The 18,725-nt window shown below is 54.4% G+C and overlaps 1 protein-coding gene across 2 annotated transcripts; it reads right to left on the bottom strand.

The window, feature by feature from the left end:
* Positions 1-270: 270 nt before the first annotated feature.
* On the bottom strand, positions 271-17,717 carry LSR (lipolysis stimulated lipoprotein receptor). 2 transcript variants are annotated; one of them, XM_049786593.1, is made up of 9 exons: positions 17,571-17,717; positions 15,996-16,340; positions 7,795-7,914; positions 5,249-5,395; positions 1,767-1,919; positions 1,602-1,658; positions 1,377-1,508; positions 507-1,123; positions 271-425 (listed from the first exon to the last, which is right to left on the bottom strand). In XM_049786593.1, the coding sequence occupies exons 1-9, from the start codon at positions 17,668-17,670 to the stop codon at positions 390-392; spliced, it is 1,707 nt and encodes a 568-aa protein (XP_049642550.1). In that variant the 5' UTR covers positions 17,671-17,717; the 3' UTR covers positions 271-389. The 2 variants fall into 2 exon arrangements, with proteins under 2 accessions (XP_049642550.1, XP_049642551.1); XM_049786594.1 differs by having other exon boundaries at positions 1,377-1,505; positions 17,571-17,716.
* Between the last annotated feature and the right edge of the window lie 1,008 nt (positions 17,718-18,725).

The raw sequence follows: 18,725 nt of genomic DNA, 5'->3' as shown, positions 1-18,725 counted from the left end.
TACTCCTGGCTATGCGCTCAGAAATCACTCCTGGCTTGGGGGACCATATGGGACGCCTGGGGACCAAACCACGATCCATCCTAGGTCAGCTGTGTGCAACGCACACGCTCTACTGCTGTGCCACCGCTCCGGCCCCCACAAATGTATATTTTGATACAGCGATTACAGGCTTTGCTCAGTATTGTATGTCAGGCTCAGACAGCAGGCCTCCCACAACCCCAACGTCTCGCACTTTACGCAGCAAAACAAACACTCCCTCCAGACTTGGGCTTATAGTTACAAATTTTATTGGATCTGGGGAGAAGGGAACGCAGAAAGGTGGTCATCATTTCCTCAAATTAAAAAAAACAACAATGTATAAAAGCTACATACAATGTATACAATGTGTATCAGACGACTAAACTTTCCCGACTCAGGGCCAAATTCTGCGGGGGAGAAAAAAAACAAGGGTGTAAGCGGGGTCCAGGGGCTGAGCGGGCTCTTGGGCTGGGGTGGGGGACACTCACCTTCTTGAGCCTCCGCTCCCGGGATGCCTGGGAGTCGGTCTCAGAATACGGGGGAGGTGCTGGGGGAGGATAGTAGGCCTCATCTTCCTCTTCCGGCTCCTCCTTGTAAGGCCTCCTCCTCTCCGCAGGCCCCTTTTTCCTCAAGGCCTCTTCCAGAAAGCGCCCATCATACTGAGGGTCCCTGGCCTTGGGGCCCTCGTCTCGGGAGCGGTGGTGGTAGTGGGACCGAGCATCGGCATAAGGACGGTCTCGAGGCCTGAAGTCGTCGTAGTGAGGGTCCCGAGAGCGTGGAAAGTCCCTTGCATCACGGTCATACAGGTCATCCCGGCTGCGGCTCCGTGGGGGTGTATAGGCCCGGCCTCTCTTGCTACTTGGGGGCGACCGACCTGATTCGGTAGAGCCTGGCCTGGCGAAGTCATCCAGAGCATCCACAGAGTGGGCCCGGGGGCGCCTGGACCCCTCCCAGAACCTCCCTGGCGGCTCCATGAGGGGTTCTTGCTCCCTCCGCCTGGGGGAGTGGCGGCCCCATTCCTCATCCCGGATTGGGGTGAGGACGGGGGCCCTGGAAGGCCGGGGTTTCCAGTCATCCTCATGGAGGGAGGTGACTTCACTCATGGCTGTAGAGAAAGGGAATGGGGGATGTCACTGGCTGCCGGAAGGTTGGGGAACACTAAGTTCCAGGATGCCACCAGCTGGCACCAATGTTCCCAAGGGCCCTGGACCTCTTCATGAATGATAATACGAAGGTCCAAGCATTCATTGGCCAATTGGGAGCAGAGGTGGTGTGTGTGGGTGGGTGGGGGTGTTAGGGCGAAGCAACCCTGGACCCAGAATATGCACCATCTGTGGGGCTCTATAGCCGCAGCTCACCTCGCTCTATTCGGCCATTGGGGTGGCCAGGGCGAGAAGGGTCAAAGTTGGCCAGTTCCTTCTCCATGTAGTACAGGACCCGCATGGAGTCATCCTGCTGGCTGGCCTGGATCCTGTAGCCACTACGGACTTCTAAGGGGACAGGACACAGAGGATCAGCTGGGAAGAACAGAAACTGGTCACCCCCACTCCCCAGGCCTGTCTCAGCCAATGATCAGTTCTCACCAGAATTCACGCTGCTGTCCGTGTCACGAAGCAGGGGCACCTGGGAACTGTGGCCGACTATGGGGGAGACCAGCTGTCAGTGTGGCTGGGGCCTGGAGTCAAACCCAATATCCTGGTCCCCTCTTGTGTGCCCAGCCCTGCATCGCCTAGCTCCCCGGGCCTCACCTGAACTGTTCCGGTCGAAGTCTCTGGGGTACCTGTATGGTTCCATGGTTATCATGGTTGGTGGGGGTGGCGTCTTGGCAGGGGAGAGGGCATAGGTGCTCGAGGCATAGTTGCTTGCGTTGCCCGAGGTGGCTTCCTTGGCAGCATCATACACTGGGAAGAGAAACACACATGTAGTCATGAGCGCGAAGAGGTTCTGGGCCCTCCCAGCCCACAGCTGTGGGGTTACCAAGGTGTTTCTTTGGTCCCTGCACCATTTTTTTCACTGGGTCCTACTGTAGTCGATAAGTCTGTTTGCACAATGCAGAGTTGATACTTGTCAAGGTCTTAAAAGCACTTACTACCCAAACTTTCCAGCCACCTTGGGCCTGTGTTATTTCAGAAAGGCAGGGGCACCCTGGCCCCGAAATCAGCTTTCTGGGCCTTATCTTGTCTCACAGTCAAGCTCCATACTGCCTGGGGCAGCTGAGCTATTAAGACATGGGAACTGGGGGCCAGGAGAGATAGCACAGCGGGGCCTTTGCCTTGCAAGCAGCCGATCCAGGACCAAAGGTGGTTGGTTCGAATCCCGGTGTTCCATAAATTCCCCCGTGCCTGCCAGGAGCGATTTCTGAACAGACAGCCAGGAGTAACCCCTGAGCACCGCCGGGTGTGGCCGAAAAACAAACAAAAAAAAAAAGACATGGGAACCTATGTGGCTAACCACCCCTTTGAGATCTTTCCAGACCCGGAGGCAACAGGGATCAGCCTGAGGCAGGAGTGTGGCGCCTTGGGAGTTCCAAGGCCTCAGCCAAGAGCCACTATCTCGTGGTTCCCACCTCCCAGCCCTGCCGCACCCACACCCACCAGGCCCGCCCTCGCCCAGTTCTGGGCTTGACAGTTCAAGGGCAGCTCCTTGCTGCTTCCTTCCCAGGCTTGAAGGAGGCTGGCTGCTCCCGAATGCCCCTTAAAGGACAAGTTGCTTCCTCCCTGGGACACAGGCAATAACACAGAGCAGGAAGATGGACTCAGAAAGCTAGTTTCAGGGCTGGAGTGATAACACAGCAGGTAGGGCATATGACTTGCATACGGCCGATCTGGGTTAGATCCCTGACATCTCATATGGTCCTCCAAGCCTGCCAGGAGCGATTTCTGAGTGCAGAGTCAGGAGTAAACCCTGAGTGCCACTGGGTGTGGCACAAAACAAACAAAGCTGGTTCTTTTTGCAACTCAGATTTGTCTGTCTGTCCCAGAAAGCAGGCATGGAAGCAAACAGGACCTGAGTTTGGGGGTCCCAGAACAGAAGCCTAGGAACACCCATTTGCAGCTTTTTTTTTTTAGGGGGAAACTGGTAACACTCCTTGGGGTTCCCTCCCCATCCATGAACCGAAGAAGTAATCACCACCTGAGCAAGACACTCTAAAAGTGAAATGGAAACAGTTTCTAGAAGGCCAAAATTTTCAAGGCAGCAATGCCCATTAGACCTCAGGGACACAGAATGAGTGCACCAAGGCTGAGCCCTGAGCACAGTCTCCCCGGCACGCTCACGACATGCCCAGAGCAAACACTGCCAGGTGCAGGGTGTGGTGCAGGTATCAGGGCTCTGACTTGTCTCTGCTCGGTCATGACTGACTAGGGCAGTAGCGCGCCAAGGACCAATAGGCAGAGAGTGTTTTATGGAAGACAAGCCCCACCTCAGAGGTGGGGCACCCCAGGTCGCCAGACACAGCCAGAATGGGCTCCATCTGTCACTATCCCATTTTGCACAGAAGGGACCATTGTCTCCCCAGGCTAAAGAGCAGGTCAGGCATGGGACCAACCCCCAACTTCTACCTGCCAATCTCTGCCGCCACATAGACTACTGTGGAAAGTGGGAAGGGCACAGTGGCAGAGATGCCCGGCACTCTGGGAGGACCCAGAAGCCCCCAAGGACTGGTAAGGGGGCAGTGGCGGATGAGGGAGCCTCCTTTCCCATTTCTGTGTTTATTCTTTCCAAGCCCAGCCCACAGGGTGAGCTGCATCCTTGGCCAAGTTCATCAACTCCCACAAGGTGGGGAGTTGGGAATGCAACTGTATCTTCTGCTGAATAATGTGGGCTTTTTTGGTTTTATTTTTTTGTTTGCTTTTGGGCCACACCCAATAACGCTCAGGCTATGTACTCAGAAATCGCTCCTGGCTCAGGGACATTATGGGATGCCAGGGATTGAACCCAAGTCTGTCCTGGGTCAGCGCATGTAAGGCAAATGCCCTAACACTGTGCTATCACTGTGGCCCCTGGTTTGATTTTTGGGGGGGTTGGTTTTGGGGTCATACCCAGTGGTGCTCGGGGCTTATTCCCGGCTCTGTGCTCAGGGATTTTTTTTTCTAGTGCAGATCCAGGGACTACCGTATTTTTCGTACCATAAGATGCACTTTTTCAGGACCGGGAGGTGGTGCTAGAGGTAAGGTGCCTGCCTTGCCTGCACTAGCCTTGGATGGACCGCGGTTCGATCCCCCGGTGTCCCATATGGTCCCCCAAGCCAGGAGCGACTTCTGAGCGTATAGCCAGGAGTAACCCCTGAGCATCACTGGGTGTGGCCCAAAAACCAAAGATGCACTTTTTCCACCTCAAAAGGTGTATCTTATGGAGCGAATGCCGCCTAGAGCTGAAGCCTGAGTTCAGGGGAGGAAAGCTTCTAAAAACTATGGACGTCTTATGGGCAAGTGAATCCCATAGAGCAAAAAATATGATAAATGGGATGCTGAGGAATGAACCTGGTTTAGCCAGGTGCAAGGCAAGCAAGCACCTTACCAACAAGGTATTAGCTCTCTGATCCCTGAAAATTGTGTGATCTGAGAACTTCCCTTCATCTCGTGTATAGATTATAGACTTCAAAAAGGAAACCAGGGAATCCGTGGAAACAGGAAGAGCCGAAGTGGATCAATAATCACCTATAATAGTACATCCAGAGGGAGGTGAGCCCTCCAGGACTCACTTTCTCCCCCTACCCAATCTTGTAACCTCCAGCCCTACCCCACTCTTGGGCCTGTCCAAGGGTAAACAGTAAAGGACTGTGAGGCCTCATCCCCCACCCATTCTTCCTAGGTAACTTGACCTTACCAGCAAGACCCCGCCCATTTCCTGGGAGGGGTCTTGGAAAAGGTAGATAAGGTTTTGACCAGAGGGGATTGGCACCCCCTTTGGTCTTTTGCCAGCATGGAGGTCAAAGGGAAGATGGCTGAAAGGAGTTAAGATGCAGGGCTAGCTAAGAATGGCTGAATGCTTAATTGGTTATGATATAGGCCACACGTGGTGGATAGGGCATGAATAAAGTGGATGCTTCCTGATGCCTGTCTCTGGATGAGTCTGATTCCGCCCGTTCACCTTAACCTGGAACTCACCAGCTGAATGGGGATTGCGGAGCCATATGGCCTGAGATGGCAGAGAAAAATCCCTCCATCCATCCACCTCAATCCAGCAACCATCATTAATTATTTAACACTACAGGACTGGGGATACTTACAGGCCTTGGGGCAGCAGCACTTCTCAGGACAGCAGGGGCACCTGACATAGCAGCAACAGGTGTGAGGACAGCACTGACACCAGCAGATGCTGAAGAGGAGGAAGACGAGGAAGGCAGCCAGGGAGACCATAACCACGAAGAGCCAGTCTGCAGAGACACAAGAGCAGGCCCTGAAGAGGGAGGCTGGGAGAGGCCACACGAGTCACGCAGCACAGAGCGGGATACCTGGGAGCTCTCTGCTTGGCTGCTGGGGGAGCCGGAGCCTTAGCCACACTCCCCAGGCCAGGGACTGGAGTACAGTGGTGGAGGGACACGACAGCATAGGAAGAAATGCACCTTCGGCTCCACCAAGGCAGGACAGAAAAGATCCAGCTAAGGCAGTCATGAGTGGAGACAGTCTGCCCCGCCACCCCCAAAAAGCAATGCAGCACCAGTCACAGGAGCCCCTACCTACACCCCAGGCTGCCCCGACACCCCGAAAGCCCAGGGCCAGGTGACATGTCACGAATGAGGGGCCGGGGGTTAGTGGGATCCACAACAAGCAGTTTTAGGGCAGGGAAGAATGATACTTAGACGAGTGGTAAGTGGTGGGGGGCTCCACCCCGGTACCTTCCAAGGGCCCCGCCTGAAAACCAGGTAAGAGCTCGACCACCCCCGAGGTCCTGCCTGGAGGGACAAAAGAGAGACAGATTATGCTGGCAAGGGCCAGCCCAGTGGGTCAGGGGGAGGCTACTTTACCTCACCCTCCCTCTTCGTACTCTTTTTCAGAAGGTTCCCACCAAACAGTTCCACCCACCCTCCTGACTAGAGGACTCCGCTGCTCAGAATTCTAGTCCACATTCCAGGGATTCTAAGGTTTGGTATCAGTGAGGGGCTCAATCTTTGACACCTTCAGCTGATCCTATAGCCCCATGGGACCCCACGGAGCAGAAACAAGAGGCCCGCAGGCCCAGAGCCAGTGTCAGGGAACAGAAATATTTTCAATTGACTTTGAAATCTGAAGGGAAAGAAATAAAATACAGCATGCATGACAATTCGAGTTGTCGAGTTGTCTTTTTGTTTTGTGTGTGTGGGATAACACCTTGTGGTGCTCAGAGCTTACTCCCAGCTCTGTGCTCAAGGATCATTCCTGGTGGAGGTTAGGGGACTGTCTGTGGGGCTGTGGATCAAACCCAAGTTGGCCATGTGCAAAACAAGTGTGCTACCCATTGTACTACCAATCTGGCCACTGACAACAAATTGCTTTATGCTTATACTAAGGCCATTATAAGACAGCTTTTTTTTTGTTTTGTTTTGTTTTTGGGCCACACCCAGCAGTGCTCAGGGGTTACTCCTGGCTATCTGCTCAGAAATAGCTCCTGGCAGGCATGGGGGACCATATGGGACACAGGGATTTGAACCGACCACCTTTGGTCCTGGATTGGCTGCTTGCAAGGCAAATACCACTGTACTCTCTTTCCAGGCCCTCTAAGACAGCTTTTTTGACATAGGAAAGCTGAGGCCAGAGAAGGGATTAGGCCCTACAAACCCCCAAAAGTCACAGCACAGTGCTAGGACTGTGACTCATGAGGATGTCCATGCATATCCTTGCCCTGTCAGACAGCCAGCGATTAGGTATGTCTCAGGGACACCCCTAGCCCAGCTGTACCCTCCCCAGAGTTTATGTACCCAATTAACCCTACGAAAGGCTAATCTAGCACCCAGGCAGGCAGTTCTCAAAAGTGTGGGCATGTCTGTGAGGCCCAAACTTGGTATTCTAACAATTTCCCAGTGTCTGAGTAGACGTGTGGGACCTCAAATGAGAATCCACCAAATCTCCACTGGGACTTGTCTGGGATCCTGAGCCCAGAATCTGAGAACTGCCGATGCAGACCAAGAATCAAACTGCAGGGGTCACAGTGCCTACACAGCCTACACCCCACATGCACCGCCATCACCTTGGCACCCAGGAACCCGCTCTTCCTCATGTGTGAACTCACACATGCGTCTCCTCGCACCCCTGTGCGGTGGTGACGGAGACAGCCCATAGCATGTCACATATAGCATACACCACATGGGACTATATGTGCCAGCCTGGCTCAGGGCTGTGGGCAGACATGGAGCCCTCACCAGGTAGCAAAAAAGCTTCATGTGAGGGAAGCAACCACCACGGGGCCATGAAAGACTGTCCCAGCAGGGTAGAGAGGCAAAGTCCCATGCAAGAGACGCATAGGTGAGTGTGGCCCAGGCAATCTGGCCTCTGCTTGGCCACACACACCATCTGCCCCTTCTCACTGCCCACCAACCCCGATCCACTGGATTTTCACCAAAAAATGAGCCCAGGGGGAGAGATAGAGAGGACCCAAGTCTTGCCCCTGGTGAGCTGGAATATCCTAAGGCAGCGGGGCCCTGCCTGGGGTGCTGGGGACAGGTGAGCCCAAGTGACTGGCGGTGCTGAGGGGAAAGCAGAAGAGCCCAGAAAGCCAGAGGGCATAGGGCAAAGGCAAAGAGGAAGCTAAAGCACAGCCAATTCCCTTCCCAGGCCACAGGAGGGCCCGATCACTTACCCAGGACGATGAGCTCTGCATAAGCCTCATTATTTCCCTGAAGGTCCTGGGCCGAGACCACGGAGCAGTAGTATACCCCGCTGTCCCCCCAAGCTGTCTGGTCAAAAGTCAGATCAGCATCTGTTAGGAAGATAAAAGTGAGGGCATCATGGTGGGGGTGGCTGGACTGCGCTCTACCAATATACCAAGTATGGGGACGGGTGCAGGTCAGCAAATGGAGCACCTGTAGCTGGGACCCTGGCCATGCCTCCCAAGGAAGCATCTGTAAGGTTTGAATGGAAATGAGTCGAAATGCTGCCTACAGTCTGGAGAGATAGTACTGTGGTGGGATGTTTGCCTAGCACAGGGCTGACCCGGGAGGAACCCGATTTCTGGCATCCCATATGGTCCCCCAGCCTGCCAGGGGCAATTTCTGAGTGCAAAACCAGGAGGAACCCCCGAGTGTCACAGGTGTGGCCCAAAAACCAATAATTCAATAAGTTAAAAATAGTCACTTGGGGCCGGGCGGTGGCGCTGGAGGTAAGGTGCCTGCCTTGCCTGCGCTAACATAGGACGGACCGCGGTTCGATTCCCCGGTGTCCCATATGGTCCCCCAAGAAGCCAGGAGCAACTTCTGAGCGCATAGCCAGGAGTAACCCCTGAGCCTCACAGGGTGTGGCCCAAAAACAAAAACAAAACAAAAAAAAAAAAATAGTCACCTAGGGGCCGGGCGGTGGCGCTGGAGGTAAGGTGCCTGCCTTACCTGCGCTAGCCTAGGAGACGGACCGCGGTTCGATCCCCCGGCGTCCCATATGGTCCCCCAAGCCAGGAGCGACTTCTGAGCGCATAGCCAGGAGTAACCCCTGAGCGTTACCGGGTGTGGCCCAAAAACCAAAAAAAAAAAAAAAAAAGTCACCTAAACCAGAGGGCCCCAACATTATTTGGCCTACCTTCTCCTTGGAGAAAGAGCACATTCCCTCCTCAATGCCCGCCCCTCCAGAAACCTATCCTCGGAAACCAAATAAACAGAAAGCTTCCGGCCACCCACTTGACACCTAAGGTCTAAATGCTGCTCTCCATCAGTGAAGCAGGCTATTAGCCTTCCTGTCTGTTGGATGGGTGAGATTTCTTCATTTACCCAAAGGGGCGCAGCACAGCAGCAGGTGGAGTTCAAAGCACACCCCAGACCCAGAATCTCACCCTGGACTGCCTGTCTGAGCAAGCAATAGTTGAACAACAGAAGGACGGGGAGGGGGAGAGAAGGGGGGGGGTCAGAGCTGTGGTACAAGCGGTAGGGCGTTTGCCCTTGCAAGTGCTAACCTAGAATGGACCACAGTTCGATCTCCCCCAACATCCCATATAGTCCCCAAGCCAGGAGTGATTTTTGAGCATATAGCAAGGAGTAACAGGGTGTGGCCCAAAAAAAAAAAAAAAAAAGAAGGGCTAGACTAGAGGCTCCTGCAGAGACAAGCCCAGGCCCAGGATGAAGAGATAAGATAGATAGATAAATAGGTCAGATCCCAAGAACCAGGAGCAGCCTGGGTCTCAGAGAATATATGAGAGAGAGAGAGAGAGAGAGAGAGCGAGAGAGAGAGAGAGAGAAAGAGAGAGGAGAGGAGAGGAGAGGAGAGGAGAGAGAGAGAGAGCGAGAGAGAGAGAGAGAGAGAGAGAGAGAGAGAGAGAGAGAGAGAGAGAGAGAGAAAGAGAGAGGAGAGGAGAGGAGAGGAGAGGAGAGGAGAGGAGAGGAGAGAGAGAGAGGGGAGAGAGAGAGAGAGAGAGAGAGAGAGAGAGAGAGAGAGAGAGAGAGAGAGAGAGAGAGAGAGAGCTCAAGTGACTGGGCCATCTGTCCAACATTCCAGGTCAGGCCTGGGCTTGGGGACGCGCCTGTCTCAGCAGCCGGGGGCCAGGAGCCAGTTAATTACCTAGTAATGAAAGTCTTTCAGCACATCCGGTTTCCTCTACTCCTGGGGCCCCAATTAGTTAAATCCCTTAAGCCATTCATCAACTTGGGCACAGGGTGAGGACCCACTCACAACAGAAGCAAAGACAGGAGGTAAAGGCAGGTCAGTGGGGTACAGCTCAGAGTCCCAGAGAGCTACTATTCCCCATTCTCTAGACAGTAGCAGGCTGGGCAGGCCCAATCCACAGCGCCCGGTCCATGCAGGCTACTGGCATCCATGACTAAAGGAAATAAAGACCCCCCCCCTTTTTTTTGGTTAATTAAACCTCAAGTCCGGGCCCAGAGAGAGAGCACAGTGTTGGCGTTTGCCTTGCAAGCAGCCAATCCAGGACCAAAGGTGGTTGATTTGAATCCCGGTGTCCCATATGGTCCCCCGTGCCTGCCAGGAGCTATTTTTGAGCAGACAGCCAGGAGTAACCCCTGCGCAATGCCGGGTGTGACCCAAAAACCAAAAAGAAAACAACAACAACAAAAAAAAAAAAACCTCACACCTAAAGGCGGAGGTGCCAAACAGCTTAGCTGGGTCCATGGAGCCTGGATCTGCCAGCTGCAGCACCCCCATCCTCACGCAAACCTCTGTAGAGTACAGGTCTCTCACCCCGACATACTTGGGTCTCCCAGACTTCATAGGCTGATTCACCCTGCCCACATAGCTGACCCCACCTGGCCAGCAAGAGGCCCAGCGCCCTATGCTCCCATCCTAAAGGGAATGTGGATCCTGACAAGCAAAACTAGGTCTCTCTCAGTCCCCACAAAGGAACCCAAGCTCATTCCCAGTCTGTCCACTGTACCCAAGGCTCAATAAAGGCCTGAAAATGAAGCCTGGTCCACCTTGTCAGAACTCTGTAGCTGTTAACTCTGATGCTGTCAACTCAGCATCTATCTGGGCACTGAACTATGCTAAACGGCCACTCTCCAATCAACAACCCATCCTGACTGAAGGTGTCCCAGGGTCTAGGTCTGATCACTGAAATGCGTGATCCAGGCCCCACTTCCAGGATGGTTAGACCCAGGCCTGGTGCTCTCCCATGGCAGTCAGGCATCCTGGGGGGCAGACCACACAGGGCATTACTTGCCTCTTTCATGCTACCTCACTCACCATGGGGTGTTCCAGGAGCTTTGAGAACCCACTGCTTCTACTCAGCCAGCTTTCAAAGGAGATTTGCAAAAACAGAAAGCCGTGCCACACTTTTCATTACATTGTGGCAAATACTCGATTTTACCTAATTTGAAAAGTGTGTTGTTTTGAGTTAACTACATGGGTTTTTTTTTTTTTTCCCATTTAAAGTATCTTTTCAACTTCTCCCAGTTTAACTATAAAAACAAGATCTTTCAAGATCTAACAATTCTCCTTGAACTGCTGGGGCCTCACCGCTCCAGCCTGCAGACAGAAATCCCTGCCCTTAGAAACGAAAAATGTGAAACAAAAACAAAAAATAAAGAACTTCCTAGTAATCTAAGTTTCTCAGTTCCTCCCCTGCTGAGGCGCTTCTTCCTTACCTTCTATTTTCAAATAAACCTATTTCCAACCACAAAAAATAAAGTGGCTTTGCTACGTGTGGTCCAGAGAGGAGGAGGGTGGGTCCCAGTCAGGAGGGTCCTGACAGGAGATGGGGCAGTGCAAATTCAGTGAATCTGAAGGTCTTAAGTCGGGGTGCTCTTGAGGAGTCGTGAAAGAACTGGGGGTACAGTCATATGCTGGCCCATTAGAGCTCTGGCTACAAGCTGACTGTTGCCCTTCTATGGATCCCTTTACTTATTGAATCCCCCTAAAAAAATTTTTTTTTTTTTTTGGTTTTTGGTTTTTGGGCCACACCCGGTGACGCTCAGGGGTTACTCCTGGCTATGTGCTCAGAAGTCGCTCCTGGCTTGGGGGACCATATGGGATGCCGGGGGATCGAACCTCGGTCCGTCCAAGGCTAGCGCAGGTAAGGCAGGCACCTTATCTCTAGTGCCACCGCCCGGCCCCCATGAATCCCCCTAAAAATTTTTATGGCCACACCCAGCAGCGCTCAGGGGTTACTTTTGGCTCTGCGTTCAGAAGTCACCTCTACAACCTGGACAGACACTGGTTCAATTCCTGGCATCCCATATGGTCCCCCAGCCTGTCAGGGGTGATTCCTGAGGGCAGAGTCAGGAGTAACACCTGAGTACTGCCAGGTAACCCAAAAACCAAAAAAAGAAAAAAATAATAACATCATCATCATCTAGGAGCCCGAGTGGTAGCACAGCAGTACGGCGTTTGCCTCGCATGTGGCTTACCCAGGATGGATCTGGGTTCAAGCTCCAGTACCCCTTATGGTCCCCCAGCCTGTCAGGAATGATTCTTTGTTTTGTTTTGTTTTTGTGGGTTTTGGGTCACACCCGGCAGTGCTCAGGGGTTTTTCCTGGCTCCGTGCTCAGAAATCGCTCCTGGCAGGCACGGGGACTCCGGGATTCGAACTGATGACCTTCTGCATGAAAGGTAAACGCCTTACCTTCATGCTATCTCTCCAGCCCCAGGAATGATTCTTGAGTGCAGAGTTAAAAGTAACACCTTGGGGCCGGAGAGATAGCATGGAGGTAGGGCATTTGCCTTGCATGCAGAAGGATGGTGGTTCGAATCCCGGCATCCCGTATGGTCCTCTGAGCCTGCCAGGAGTGATTTCTGAGCGTAGAGCCAGGAGGAACCCCTAAGCACTGTCAGGTGTGACTCAAAAACCAAAAATAATAATAATAATAATAAAAGTAACACCTGAGCACTGGTAAATGTTACCCCTCTCATCCCCCCAAAAATCTAGGGACTTGAGTGGTAGCACAGAAGTAGGGCATTTACCTTGCCTTGCACGTGGCTTACACAGTACAGACCCAGGTTTAAGCCCCATACCCCATATTGTCCCCCAATCTGTTAGGAGTGATTCCTGAGTGCAGAGCTAGGAGTGACCCCTGAGTGCCACAGGGCGTGGCTCATAAACCAAAATAAATAAATAAAATAAAATAACAAACAGAAGTCACCTCTGGCAGTCTCAGGGGGACCATATGGGATACCAGGGATCAAACCTGGGTCCATCCCAGGTTGGCTGTATGCAAGGCAAACGCCCTACCCCACTATGCAATTGCTCCAGCCCCACCCACTAAATAGCTAACAAGACTGGGAGATAATACAGCAAGGCTGTCGCCTGATCTGGACTCATTCCCAGAACCACCTGCTCCCTGAGCAATGCTGGATGCAGCCTTGAAGGTCCCCAAGCACCACAGGTGACACTGGAGGGAAAGTGTTGATACCTAGCACTGCAGGCCCCTGCACTGAATACTCTAGCCTGGCTAGCTAAGGATCACTGGTGGAGTCCCTGAACCTCCCGAGTACCACTTGGAGTTCCCTAACTGCCCCAAAAGATGTTTCCTACACCCCAGGCTTCTCCGTAGCAAAACACTCTCTCACCTCTTTTCCCACCTGTTATCTTTCTATCTTTCCCTCTAGACATAACTCACTGCAAATTGACTATAATAAGCCAGAGTGAAAACCAGGATTCAATTAAATTCTACATTTTGACCCCAACATATAATTAACATTAGACCTCTGGTCATTCCTCAGATCCCCTCATATACCCAAGACGGCTGTTACTCATCAGACATGTCCACCTCTTCCGGGAGATGGGGAGAATTTGGGGGATCAGGAAAGGAAGTCAGTCACAGGGGGCTCCCTGGCTGGGACACCTTTGGGTCCCCACACTTCTAAACAATACTCCATAACCAGTTGGCTCAAAAGTTGGTCTCTGCCCATCTGCGGGAGCAGCAGATGCCCGGAAAGGGAAAGGCTGACAAGCCAGGAGCTAAGTCTGGGCCCCCAGAACCTGAATTCAGGCCTCCCTGCGTTTTGTTTGGCCAGCATAATGTTTTCAAAATCCACAAAAAATAGGACTTTCCGGCTTCTTTTGATCAGTGCAGAGGCTAGGTCCACCTCCTTCCTGCCCGGCGCACCCAGTCTCTGCCTCGAACCTGACACCCCTGGGGAGTGGGCAGGCTCCATTGTGCCTGGTGTGGGACAACCCGGGGCTGCACCCTTTTTGGGGTCTCTGATTCCTCAGGTACCCTCCAGAAAGAAATCCACCAGCACTCGCAGGGGTCAGAAACCAGCTCCCAACCAAATCCATGCAGGAAACCCCAATGGGCACGACCACGGGCTGAGGGGCTATATCCCTGCAATGGCTGGAGCAGACAGGCCCCCACATCTAAAGCAGGGAAGCCCACTTTCCTCATCCTCAAAGCCTCAAAGCTGAACCAGAGGAAGTGCCTGTGGCTACAGGTTTCCTGACGGGTCACACACACAATGGAGCTTTCCAGGTGGCAGCGGTGACCACCTGTCACAGCTGTACAGGTCAAGGCCACTTAAAAGATTCAGGCCCCAGAGACTGAGTATTGCATGGAAGCCAGCCCCAGGGTCATGCTGGGGATTGGACTCAGCAGATAGGACTGCTGCCAGACTTCAAGGGCATCCTCGGCATGAAGGCTGTGCCAACAGGGCCCCTGGAAGAAGAAGTAGGGAGGATGTAAGCTGGAGAGGCTCCAGAGTGAAAGGGATGGGAATTAGGGTGGACTGGGCCCAAGAAGCCACCTCGATCAGATACAGCGCCTCAGTGTAGGCTGAACCACTGTGGCAACTCAGATCTGGTTCCTCCCTGAACAGGACTGACAGGCTAGCTCCCTACAGCCCTGCCTTGCTGCCCCCAGGCCCAGTCCCAATGAAGGATGCAAAGGAGGGGTTGCATGGCTTGGCCCTTGGGGTCTGCAAAGGGAGCCCAAGGGAAAGCTTTGAGAACAGGAGGCACATGTCGTGGAGGGGGGAGAGGGCGCTCCTCCCTTGCCCACTGCTACCCATCCCTTCCTCTCTGCCCCCAACCTTCCTGGATTCTTTTCCAGGTGCAGAGGTTCAAGGTGGGCCCTGTGGCGGGGTGCACTTCCTGTAGCTCTCTGTCTCCTCCACTCTTTCCAGCTCTTAGTGCCTGCCCCTCCCCACTACACCCAAAGTTTTGGATTCGGTTTTGTTGTTGTTTGTTGTTGTTGCCTCAGGTTTGGAGCCACACCTGCCAATGCTGCTATTATTCCTGGCAGTGCTCAGATCATATGGATGTCAGAGCTAAAACCCAGATTAATTGTATGCAAGGCAAATGCTCTACCTGCTGTACTTCTGCTCTAGCCCTCAAGACCCACTATTTTTATCTGTTTTGTTTTGGGTTTTAAGCTACACCCAGTGATGCTCAGGGATTACTCCTAGCTCTGCACTCAGGAAATCACTCCTGACAGTGCTCAGGAAACCTTATGAGATAGTAGGGATTGAACCTAGGTCGGCAAATGCCCTGCCTGCTGTACTATTGTTCTGGTACCAGATCCACTTTGAGAGCAGGAACCTGAATTGCCCTGTCCACCACCTTTCCCTCCCCCAGACCTCCCTGGCACAGTGTGAATGAATGAAGAATTTCCAGCCCTCACAGTGGACTAGGACCTCAGTTCTCAGACCAGCCCACCCTCCATTCCTAGCTGAACTGACTTCCTGGTGCCTCAGTGGTCCCAAGGATAAAATGTGTATGAGGTTTCTGGTGGAGGGCCTATGAAGGGGCTGATGCCATTTCAAACTCTAACTTGTCATTCCAAACCCACTTCGTGGATCTTTGCAAATCAGCCTGGGCAGGTTCAGGGTTGGCAAGCTCTGAATAAGTGGCTAACTTGGGACTCAAAATTCTATCATCAGTTGTGTGACCCTGTTCCAGTTACTTTACCTCTCTGGGCCTCTGTGAAAAGGGCTCTATTAGAATCTACGCATAGTGTTACTATGTGTCTGATGGGCTGAGCCAGGTAAACCAATTTAAAGCCTGACACATAAAGCCCTTGCTATTTTGTTACAAACACATACACTCTGCCTGGGGCCCAGATTTTATCCCTACTTTCCATCTTGGTACTTTCACACTTGGTACTGTGGGTTGTGTTTAACCCATCCCTTTCTCTCTCCCTGGAACCCTTTCTCTCTATCTCATGGAATTTCATGAAGAAAGGAAAGGCTGATTCTGCATGCTGCTAGGTTTTGGGGGGAAGGGGGTCCTGGGTATGAGCCAGCTGCTCCCAGAATCCTTGCTAATTAAAGGAAGGAAGAGATGGACAGAAGGGCGGACGCTGCCCTTTGTCATTCTCCGTCCTCTCAGACACTGGCACAAGCTTCTGGGTGGGGAGTCCAGGGCATGGGGGAGCCAGCGCCACCCCAGGGCCAGCCCAGCCCTGACCCACGTACTTCCGGTGATGGTGATCCTCCGGCCCTGATAGTAGTCGCCCAGGGTCACGGCATTGCCCTGTTTGGTGGCCACCACGCGGACGGTGCGCACACTGTCCTGGCACTCCACGTAGGGGTTATAGCCCGGGTTGCTGGCCGACAGCTGGGCATTGAGCTGGTTGTCCACACTGGCTGGGGAGAAGGCATCAGCGATGCGATCCCGGCAGAAGGACTTGTACTTCCAAATCACGATGGGCGCCGTCGGAGTGGTAGTCGATTGGTAGGTGCAGGGCAGGGTCACGGGTTGGAAAAGGATCACAACGTGGTAGGGGTCGGATACGGTCACCTGGATGGCGCTGGCGGGGCCTATGGGTCAGAGGAGACAGCGAGGTTGTTGTGAGCTGTGAGCTCAAGAGGAGGAAAACACTCGGCAGGGACAGTGGGGTTCCTGCTTTTACTGGACAGTAGGGGGTGGGAGGGACACACTCAGTTCCTAATCGCCAAAGCCTGAGGGAACAGGACAATGAATCATGACCCATTTCTGGAGGGGTGGGAGGACGCCTGCGTGCCAGCCAGCAGGCCTCATGGCCAGATTCCTCGTGGCCAGATTCCTTGGAAGCCCTGGTCTGTCCCACACTCCCTCAGGGAGCCTTAGAGCCGCCCTACGGGTCCCCCATTTCTAAAAGGGCCTCTCTCCCAGGTCTGGATAGGGAAGCCCAAATGGCCACTACAAGACAGGATAGACGCCCTGGCTGGCGCTTGAGAAACTTACCAAGAATCCTTGACTCGCCCCCCCCCATTAGCCTAGCCCAGCCCTGTGTGCATTTGAGGGGCCAATCTTGGATTTGGACTGAGCTGATCTGGTTCCGAGGAACTTCACCCCGCTCATCTTTGTCCACCAAGCCTCCCCGCTCACTCTACCCAAAGCTTTCTCAAATGAACACACGGAAAAGTGCTTTGCAAAGGAGAAAGTACCCCCTGCCCCCACACAAACAAACACCGGTGGGGAGAAAGCTGCCAGCGGAAGGCAGACTGAGTTCACAAGTCCATCCCCCAGACCCTCGCCTCGCCAAGCACGGCGGGGGGCCAGAGTCTCCCCAAGCCAAGTCTCCTCGAGAGTCTCATCTCCCCACCGAAGAAGTCTACGCGCTATTCCTTCGACAACTCTTTCTAGAAAGCATCCAACCCAGCCCTCGAAAGCCCTCTACCCTTGACTCCTAAAAACTTATAAAGTTTGGGGTGCGCACAAGCAAGGCCCCAGGGCAGCAGCCTCTCCCAACGATCGTGCGCGCGGTCCTGGACCGCCACAGCACAAAGAACCCGACTCCCAGGAGGAGCTCCAGGATGCGGTCCCTGGAGTTCCACTCCCTGCTAAGAAACAATAAGGTGGGGGGCTGCCCGCCCCACCACCCACGGGGGCGTCCCCGCACTCGGACCCAGAAACCGAGACCCCCGAAGATCGGAATCTCTTGGCGCGTCCCCTCCCCCAGGTCTCCAAGCCCCATTTGGAGGGGGGGGCGCAGAACTTCCATCCATCCTTCTAGAGAGCCCTTCCACCCCGAAAATCTGCAGCCTTGGGCGGCCCACTTTCCGTACCTGTGCAGAGAAAGAACCCCAGGAAGACGACCGCGCCCCAAGTCGGGGTGCCCGGGCCGGAGCCTCGCCTCCAGCGCTGAGCGCCGGCCGCAGGCGCCATCGAGGCCGTCTGGGGAGTGCCCAGCGCGCGCGTCCCCTCCCAGGTACCGGGAGGGTCGGGGGCGCGGCGCGTGCCAAAGGCCGGGAGGGGTGCACGCTCCTCCCCCTTCCCACTTCCTCGCCTCGCCCCCAATTCCAGCCCAGCCTGCCCCGATTCTGGACTTTCCTAAGCGGTGACCACGCGGCCGAAAAGCGCGCTTCTAGCCGGCGGGGAGAAACTTCCCTGGGCGCACGGTGCAGCCCGGAGCCCCGCACCCCCTGTGCGCCCCGGGGAATGGACCTGTCCAGGTACTCGGGGTGAGAAGAGGGGGCCGGGCTAGCGGGTGGGCGGCCAAAGGGGGGGGCTCCTCCCCGACCCTCCCCGGAAGTGGGCTGACCCAGGTGCACCCCCTGGCCACCACCGAGGGCCGGAACCAAGTGACCGGTTCCGCCCGGGAGGGCGCCCCGCTGCCCTGGGAATCCCGATCGGGTCCCCCACCTTTCGGCCAAGCCCCTCCTGGGAAGAGAGTGACTCACGGGGATTCACTGAGACTCGGCTGGACTGAATCACCTGTTGATGGGGGTGGCACCCGACGCTCACCTGTGCCCTCCTGTCCACACCCCTGTCCCCAGCTGGGCTATGGATCCGCCTGGGCACACCCTATTGGGAGGAGCGAGTCCAAACTCTTGCACTGGCCTGGGGACGCTTGATTGGAGCGCCTGACTTCTCCGTGAGACTTGGGGTTCCTCCAGTTCTGGGGGGATGGGGGGGTCTCTGATGGCCTCTTGGACTTTCACTGCAATGAACGAGACCAAGACAAGTTGCCGAAAGGAAAAATTGTGCACCCAGTTGCACCCAAGGTGGGGAACGGATTCTTAGAAAAGTTCCCGACACTCGGCTTAAATTCTCACCACCCACCGCGGCCCCAGGTTCCCAGCTCGAACTTTGGCCTGCGAGCTTCTCTGGCCGCAGGTTGGGTCTTGGACAATTGCGTCGCAAAGAGGCCGAAGGGAGGAGCGGGGTTTCGGAACGGTTTCGGTCGCAGGGATTTTCCCGGGACGCAGCCACCTGCGCTG

The sequence above is a fragment of the Suncus etruscus genome, chromosome 14, assembly GCF_024139225.1.
Source record: "Suncus etruscus isolate mSunEtr1 chromosome 14, mSunEtr1.pri.cur, whole genome shotgun sequence".
Classification (NCBI taxonomy): Eukaryota; Metazoa; Chordata; class Mammalia; order Eulipotyphla; family Soricidae; genus Suncus; species Suncus etruscus.
Note: the sequence above shows the minus strand (reverse complement) of the source record. Positions and strands in the feature narration are given on the sequence as shown.